This window comes from Galeopterus variegatus, unplaced genomic scaffold (genome assembly GCF_000696425.1).
Source record: "Galeopterus variegatus unplaced genomic scaffold, G_variegatus-3.0.2 Scaffold529, whole genome shotgun sequence".
In the NCBI taxonomy this organism is placed as follows: Eukaryota; Metazoa; Chordata; class Mammalia; order Dermoptera; family Cynocephalidae; genus Galeopterus; species Galeopterus variegatus.
Window position 1 is genome coordinate 261819 of NW_007726640.1, and position 8937 is coordinate 270755.

Consider the following 8937-nt stretch of genomic DNA (forward strand, 5'->3'; position numbering starts at 1 on the left):
GCCCATACCTCGCTCAGCCAGTGAGCCGCCGGTCTGTATGTGGGATCCGAACCCTCGGCGGGAGCGCCACTGCGCTCCCAAGCGGCGCACTGTAGCAGTGTGCCACCGGGCCGGCCCTGTAATGTAATTTTTTACAAGAATTTACTCATACACTACTTGTGTAATTAAAAATTATTCCTAAAAAGTAAGAGATTATTTCATAGTAAGAGACACTGAAAGGCAGCAGCAGAGAAGAGAGCATATATTCTAGGTGTGGCAGCAAGGAAGGGTTTGCTTCCAGCACTGGGTCGCGTGTGTGAACAAAGAGAGGGAAGTGCTGAGGTCATGTTAAGACAACTCCTAAACTTGTATTATGACACCTCATGTGGACATTTCAGCTTGTCACATAGTCTTAAATGGTTTTTTGTTTTTAACAAGGCAGTAAAAGAAATTATTCTCAAATCACCTCTTATCCAGAAGAGCAGACTTGCTTCATGAAGATTTCTGTGTCAAGCAGAGATCACATGGGAAAATACCTCAGAAAAGCAATCTTTAGCTGGGTGGTTTTTAAAGCTATTTTTTTTCTGACTGTGAGAGTAATATATGCTTACTGTTGAAAGCAGAAATACAATTAAAAAAAAAATTTTTTTTTAAACTATCAATAACTGCATACCACCAAAATGGCCACCACTAACATTTTGGCCTTTTTTGTCCAGATTTTATCTATGGAAGTTTTTACCTTGCTGAAGTCAAATTATATCGCATTTTGTAGCCTGCTCTTTTAAACTTAATATTATAGCCTATGTCCTCTCCCAAATTTAAAAAAAAAAAAAAACTTCATGAAAATGATTAATGGCCATATGCCATTGACTACTTAATCATTCTACTGTTGGATATCCACATTCATTCTTCCTTTTTCTTTTGCCATTATAATTAGGTATTAGAGATCTTTGTGCATACATCATGTTCTGTATAATCTCCATGGGATGTTAACAGATGTTATGGGGGGAAAAAACAGTTCTACAGACAAAAAAAGTTGATTTAAAAACAAAGTTGGGGGCCGAGCCCGTGGCACACTCGGGAGAGTGCGGTGCTAGGAGCGCAGCAGCGCTCCCACCACGGGTTCGGATCCTATATAGGGATGACCCATGTGCTCACAGCACTCACTGGCTAAGCGCGGTGCAGCCGGTCTCAAAAAAAAAAATTAAAAAAAAATAAAAACAAAGTTGGATAGGTGATATCTTCAAACCTTTACCAAGCCAATTCTCCAAGTGGGGGGCCAGTATCCAGCCATTCCTGAACATGTTTGTTCTTAGGGCTCCATTCTCCAGGCTAATTTAATCATTGTCCACATTTCTAACTATTTCCATAAGGACTCTTGGTCATGGAATTACTAGGTCAAATGGTACTGAACATCTTGCAAGCTCTTACTGTGTAGTTCCAAACTGCTTTCCAGAAAGGTTACACTAAGTTATACCCTCACCAGCAGTGTACAGACATACTGTCCAACAGCTGGCGAGGACTGTAAATTTGTATTTTAATCTTTGTTGATAGGCAAAAAAAATGGCACTATTATTTTATTTATATTTGTTTGATGATGGTCAAGTTGAACATTTGAGTGTTTGTTAGCAATCTGTATTACTATTTTTGTGAATTACTTTATTTCCTAGGCTAAGGCCTTTTTTTTTTTTTTTTTTTACTTATTAAAGTAAAAAGTTTGGAAACCAGAGTACTTCTTACAATCAAAATGTTTATGTGGTAGTGAAATTTTCCTTCCTTAAAAAGCTATTAAACTAACAATGTTTTTTTAAGATTTGTATTTATTTATTTATTTATTTATTTTGACCAGTAAGGGGATTGCAACCGTCGGCATGGTGTGGTCTACACCACGCTCAGCCAGTGAGCGCACCGGCCATCCCTATACAGGATCCGAACCCACGGCCTCGGCGCTACCAGCACCGCACTCTCCCAAGTGAGCCACGGGGCTGGCCCTAAACTAACAATTTTTAAAATAAATAGCCCTGTCTTTGATTTTAAAAACATAACTATTTTTATCTTTTGGGCTCTTAGTGTTTTTTTCCCATAACCATTTATATGATCTTTTTCTGAATAAGGCTATTAACCCTTTGCCTGTCACCTGGGCTTCTTCTTTGAAAATGCACATAATCCCCTTTAAATTCCCAACTAGATACCTTTCAGGAGGTGCAACAGTGTTAAGGATAAATACTGGTTTGGAGGGGGCTCCTTCTGATCCCTGGTGTACTGAGTGGTGAATTCTTCCAGCCATTTGATGAAAGCAGGGCAGGCAGACAAGCCTTGAAGCAGAGAGTTCATGAAGCAGGTGTTCCCTAAATTGACAAGGCCAGGCACAAGCCCTAAAAAGAAGTGGGGGGAAGAAGAGAACAGCACATCACATTTGACCAACTCTCTTTTCTCTTCCATTTGGGACCCAGAGTTTCTGTACTGTAGCCTTATATTTGTAATCCCATTGACAGCAGTTCCTTATCCACAGAAATTTGGGAGCCAAGTAGACTGTCTGTGCCAATGCCTGGTCCTAGTACTGCTCCTGCAGACTGTAAGCGACAGAAGGACAGGTCCCCATCATGTGTTGTTTTTGAAATCCATCACAGTATCTGGCACAGCTTGGCTCATATTAAATTCCTCATTCTTTTGCTTGCTCTCTCTCTTCTTTAATAGGAAAGCGATGTTTCTCAGAACAGGAGAAAACAATTGTTCTGGGGCCGAGCCCGTGGAGTGCGGCACTGGGAGCACAGCAGCGCCCCCGCCACGGGTTCGGATCCTATATAGGGATGGCCGGCCAGTGCGCTCACTGGCTGAGCGTGGTGCGGCAGGTCTCAAAAAGGACAAAAAAAAAAAAGAAAACAATTGTTCTGTGTTGCTCCCTCAGAACAATGATATTGTTCTTATCTGAACAATCACTGGGAAAGACAACACTATACCAATGTTGATAAGTCTTTTTGCAAAGAGATCAACAAAATATGACATACTTCCCTCTTCTGCTGAAAATCTTTTTAAAAAACTTTTTATTATAAAAGTTCTCAAACACGCACAAAAGAGGAGAGAATGTATAATCAACCAAATCACAACCATCCCCAGATTTAACAATGATCAAATTTTGCTACTTTTTTATTTTTATTTTTTGGCAGCTGTCTGGTATCAGGATCTGAACTCTTGACCTTTGGCCACACTCTAACCAACAGAGCTACCTGGCCAGCCCCAAATTTTGCAACTTTATCTGTTTCTTCCTTTCTTTGCTAAATTTTAATCAATGTTAAGTACAGCAACATTTATAAAAGAAGGCATTTTTAAAAATAAGGAAATAGATTTTTTATTAATACAGAAACTCACTTGAAACTTTTACTAGTTACTTGCAGCTTGTCAGAGAAACCAAAAATGCATGACATAATTAGTCAGTTGTACTACTGAAAAACACAATTGCTATATTAATGAGATCACTTAGACAATTAAGCCACTTGAAATTTTTCATTACAAAGCATGCCTAACTCAAGTCTGGAGAGTGGCTAAAAGAGAAATCTTTTTACTACATGGTGTAAAATAATGAGTCAATGTAAAAATACTGTTTCAAAAACTGAAGTCCGCATTTTAAAGATACAAGAGAACAAAAAATGATTCACTCCCATGCCTTTTTTATACTACTTCCAGGTAACAGGGTTTTGAGTCAAGTCTAAAGACCATGATGAAGTGACCTCATTCTTACCTTTTCTACGCTTCTTTCTTTCTGTAAGAGGACCCCAAATAACATATATTCCTGCTGCAAGAGCAGCGGCAATCCCACCTATGACTCCCCAGTTCTTCATGACTTTATACCTAAAAAAGAAAATAAGTTTACTGTCTCCCTCATCACAAACACAATATGTGGATATACAGATATAGGTTAAGTAGAATAATATTTTGTCAAAATAATCCACCAAATCCCTAACTTTTAAGTTAAAGTAATATACAGTAATAGGTTTATATCTTGAAAATCAGATGTTTAGACATTAGGATTTAACATCAAAGTCAGAGCACAACCTTCCAAAAGTCCAATGTCACTCAGAGGAAAAGCTGTGCTTTTCCGTCTACTTTGCCTCTCACTCTACCACCAGACTGGCTGCTACACCAGCCAACACTCCTTTGCAATGATGCTCCCTCTGCCTGGAATGCTCTTCCCCCAAATCACTGCTTGGCTCACTCCTTCACCTTCCTTCACTTCTCAAAGAGGCCTGCCCTGAATACACTATTGTAACCTGTACTCCTGATCCCCTTTACCCAGTTTTAAAAAAAAGTTTTACTTTCTACTTTTTACCTTAGCACTTACCACCTTTTAACATAAAATTCATTTATTCACTATGTTTGTTGTCTGTCTCCCTCAACTGGAATGGGAAGTCCCTGAGGGCAGGAATCTTTGTTTTACTCACTGACATATCCCAAGTGTCTGAAGCACACCTGGCACGTGGTAGGTTCTCGATAAAATATTTAGGGAATGATTGAATACTGGAGGAAATATATAGAAATGGATTTCTCTCTTAGAATATTAAACAATAGTTAAAAGTTCTTCTAAATATTTATAAAATTAAAGATTTTGTAATTTCATGCAAACTGAAATCACTCTTTTACTATGAATGAAGAAATTTCACCAGCAATATAAAACACTGTTTTTATACAAAGTTATGTATTTCTACCAAATAAGGCAAACCATATATGTGTGTATATCTATGTGTATTATATATACCTGTATATATGTTACATATGTGTGTGTGTGTGTAATATATTCCTTTCCCAATATTTTGGCTACATAAATATTGTGTTGATCTTAGCTCAGTAAACATTAGCTCAGTCAAGAGTCACTGGCGATAAAAGTGACCCTGTCTTACAACAATAAACATTTTCCTAGTATCACAGCTGATAACTGAATTTCAAATAAATCTTTGTTCTTCTAAGACAGAGTCAATAGAATGTGCACAAAACTTGGTTAAGAAAGTGGAATCACATTAATCTGGTCCAATTCTGGCTTTCCTATTTCCTAGGTCATCATTTCACCTTCTAACCTCAGCTTCCTTGTCTGTACAATGGGGACGATCACGAAACCCACCTCACAGGGTTGCTGAAATGATTAAATAAGTGCAAATGCATAGGGTAAACAGTAAGAACTTAATAAGTGTTAGCTGCTACAATTATTAAGTATTATAATCTCAGGTTCATTAGTGAAAGTTATTCTTGAGGTTTCTTCATGTATAACTGTGCTGACTTTTACACAATATGTGTATTCACCAAAGTGCCTGCAAAGGTTAAAAAGGACTATCTTTGAAGTGCTAAAGAATATTACAAGTGCTTTAAAATCCCCTAATCAAATACTAATATTTAAGGGTGCATATTCTATGCCAGGGACTGTGATAATTTTATCTCATCCTCAAAACAACCCCATGGAGGTAAGTTCTACTATTATTTTCATTTTTATAGACCAGGAAACAGAGACGTGGCCAACTTGGTCACAGCGAGTCAGGGAGCATGGCTCTGAACCTATATCTGTCTGGCTCACAAGTCTGTGCTTAAAACCACGAAGTTCATGACGTAAACTATAGGACAGAGTGTCGAAGGCATGGGAGAAGGGACTTGCCCAGATCCTTGGCAGGGCATGGACAAAAAACCCAGAGGCAAGTGGCAACTTTGGAAATTCCATTCCTCTGCAAAACTACATCACGAGGAAAGTAGTGAAGCCTGGCGGTCATGAGATCTGGTTTCTCCTCCCAGCTCTTTTATCAGGTCAGCTGTGGGGTCCCAGGCAAGACTGTCTCAAGGCCAATTTCCCATCTATGGAATGGGGGTACTGGACAGGATACCCATTGAGGACTTCCAGCTCTGGCATCATAAACTCTTTAGACCTACTCCAATTCCAGAGGAAGCAGACCTGAGCAACAGATGTCAGTCATTTGGGATCTGCAATGAGGATGTGGTGCTCAGCTCTGAAACCTGGAGCCCTTGCGAGGGTGAATAAGAGGAGGAAAATGGGGACCTTAACAGGATTGGGGACCCAGATAATTAGGGGTCCTAGCTGGAATGGAGGGCCTTAACACAACTGAGTAACCTTAACATGTTAAGGGACCCGACTGGTGTAGGGGCCTTTGCAAGATAAGGGGTCTTTACTTACACTAAGATTGGGTACCCAGACAGAAGTGGGGATCTCTGGCAGAACTGGGGGTCCTGACAGGAATAGGGGTACTGACAAAATGGGAAAAGGCTTGCAGGCCCAGGGCACTTATAAGATTATGAAAACTGGCAGGATGGAGAGCTTGGCAAGTTTGGGGAAGTTTGCCAGTTCCTGAAAGTCCAGGAACTGATAGGACTGGGGGGCCCTGAAGGACTGGGGGTATCCTGAAACGACTGAGGGGTCTTGACAGGCCTAGGAGGCACTGAGAGGACTGGGGGGAGGAGGGGGGTACAGCACTGACAGAATTCGAGGCCTTGACAAGACTGGGGATCCTGGAAGTCCTGGAGACAATGACAGGATGCGGGAGGCACGGGCGGTGTGTAAGGGGGCGGTACTGACAGAATTGGAGAATGCCGACATAAATGGTGTTGCCGAAGGACTGAAGGCCCTGAGAGGCCAGTCACCCCTCCCGCCTCAGGGCCTGGGCCTCCAGCCCAGCAGGACGCAGCAGCCTCCCGAGCGCCCACTCAGGCCCCGGGGACCTTGCCTATCGCGTGAAAAGGCGGTCACAGGCCCGGGCTGGGGACCCTAGACCTGGACTCTCCGGCCGCCCCGCCCCCCAAAGCTCACCTGACGGCCGCCCCGGTCCGCAGGAAGCGCTGAATGGCCCTGTCGGCCGCGGTCATCACCGCCTCGGCACGGGAGTTCAGCATCGCGGCCGTGCCAGAGGGCCACCGCCACCCCGGAGGCCCGCCGCCACCCCGCCGCTACCGCCTCCGCGGGACCGAGGGTTCCGAACGCTCCCTAGGTAACGGAACCCGCGGCCACAGTGCCGACTCCTCGGGGGAAGGTAGTCCGGCGGACGCGCTCGTCGGAGGACCGGAAGTAGCCGTCTCCGGAGAGTAATAGCCGAGGGACCACGTCCTTGTTTTTCTTTCCCCCTTAGCAACGTTAGCAACGTGCCCAGTCGTTGGTTGCTAAGGGAGCCTCAGCGGCCCAGGGCCGCTTCGTTTTCAGGTTTTGCCTAGGCCCCATTCATAAATACAGGTGTCCCACTTACAGGAGGGACCCTGGGTCATGATTTGAATTTTTCAGCGTGGAGAGGGAAGTCCCTACCCAAAAGCGGGGTCAGACCTCTGCTACCATTAATTATTATTGTCGTCAGAATGAAAATAAGTCGTAGAGGAAGGGCCTGTAATAGGCATGTGGAATATCTCTGAGGGTATCAGTAGAGAAAACAAGGTCTTTAATAATAATGACCACCCAGCTTATTGTTTACTTAGGGGCCTGGTACATTTCTAAGTACGTCACATGCATTATTCACATTTAATCTTCGCACCAACTGTAACATTACCCACATTTTACATCCCAGGAAACCCAAGAAATTCAGAGAAGTAGTAAATCTCTTGACACAGCTACTAGGTGGTGGAATTGAGATCGTAAGTCAAGTCTATGTGTCTCCAGGACAGCATCGTCCGATAGAAATATAACAGGAGCTGCACAGGTAATTTTAAATTTTCTAGTCGCCACATTAAGTAAAAAGCAAGAGATGAAATTAATTTTGACAATATGTTTTACTTAACCCAACATATCCAAAATATTGTCATTTCTATATAAAAATTATTAATGAGACAATTTACATTCTTTTTTCATACTAAGAACATCTCAATTTGGACTACACACTTTCCAAGTGCTCAACAGCAACATGTGGCTAGTGGCTATCATAGCGGACAGCACAGTTTAAAGAGTTTATAGGGCCAGAGAGATTTTGATCTCCCTTTTCATCACTTTCCCCAACTCCAGACAGAGTAATTGCAACTACTTTAGTAAAGAAATCTATGCTTAGCTCAGTGGTTCTCAAAGTTTTTGGTATCAGGATCCCTTTGTCTGCTTAATAATTATCAGGAGCTTTTATTTATGTAGAGTATATCTAACTGTGTTTGTCCTGTTAGAAATTAAAATTGAGAAATAATTTTTGTTTTTAAAAATTGAGTTATAGGGCCAGCCCGGTGGAGCACTGGAGAGTGCGCCGCTTGGGAGCGCGGTGGCGCTCCTGCCGAGGGTTCGGATCCCATGTGGAGACCGGTTCCCTCTCACTGGCTGAGCAAAGTGCAGGAGCAACACCAAGGGTTGCGATCCCATTGCCGGTCCCCGGTGTGGGCGCGACACCAAGGGTTGCGATCCCGTTACTGGTCAGTAAAAAAGACAAAAAGGAAAAAAAAAATTGAGTTATAATTCACACAGTAAAATTCATCCATTTTTAGTGTACAGTTCTATGAGTTTTGACAAACGCAGGCAGTCATGTAACCACCCCACGATCAAAATATAGAATTACCACTGCCCCCAAATTACGCCGTCCCTTTTTAGTCAACCCCTTCACCCATCTCCAACTCGTAGAAACCACTGATCAAAACTGAGAAATTTTTAAGACAAAATATACATTCTAGTAGATCTCAGAGCCGTGAACTCATCACACATCGTGTAGGCTCTGGAAAATTCCAGCATACAAATGAGTGAATGAGAGTGGGAAAGGCAAATCATGTCTTAGTATTATGGAAATAGTTTTGACCTTAGTAACCCCCTGAAAGGGTGTTGGGTACCCTTAAGGAGGCTGAAGACTGCACTTTGAGAACTGCCTCTTTAGCTTGCTGGGTATTCACCTTGCCACTCCCATTGGCAAATCTGCTCAGGGCTCTGCAGTACAGACTATTTCAAATAATTGGCATTTATAGAGTATCCAGAGTCAATCAATTCACAAATATTTTTGAGCATATTACATGCCTTATCTC

At 42.3% G+C, this 8937-nt stretch overlaps 1 protein-coding gene across 3 annotated transcripts in view; it reads right to left on the reverse strand.

Annotated features, from left to right (window-relative positions):
- The window catches only part of USP30 (ubiquitin specific peptidase 30), a 28510-nt gene extending 21646 nt beyond the window's left edge, over positions 1 to 6864 (reverse strand). For 2 of the 3 annotated variants that reach the window (XM_008569788.1, XM_008569789.1), the window contains exons 1-3: positions 6779 to 6846; positions 3719 to 3828; positions 2172 to 2354 (exon numbers count right to left, since the gene is read on the reverse strand). In XM_008569788.1, coding sequence (XP_008568010.1) covers positions 2172 to 2354; positions 3719 to 3828; positions 6779 to 6834 — 349 coding nt within the window. In that variant the 5' untranslated portion in view covers positions 6835 to 6846. Of the gene's footprint in view, positions 1 to 2171; positions 2355 to 3718; positions 3829 to 6778 lie in introns of all 3 variants that reach the window. The other variant, XM_008569790.1, reaches the window with a different exon arrangement.
- Positions 6865 to 8937: the final 2073 nt, after the last annotated feature.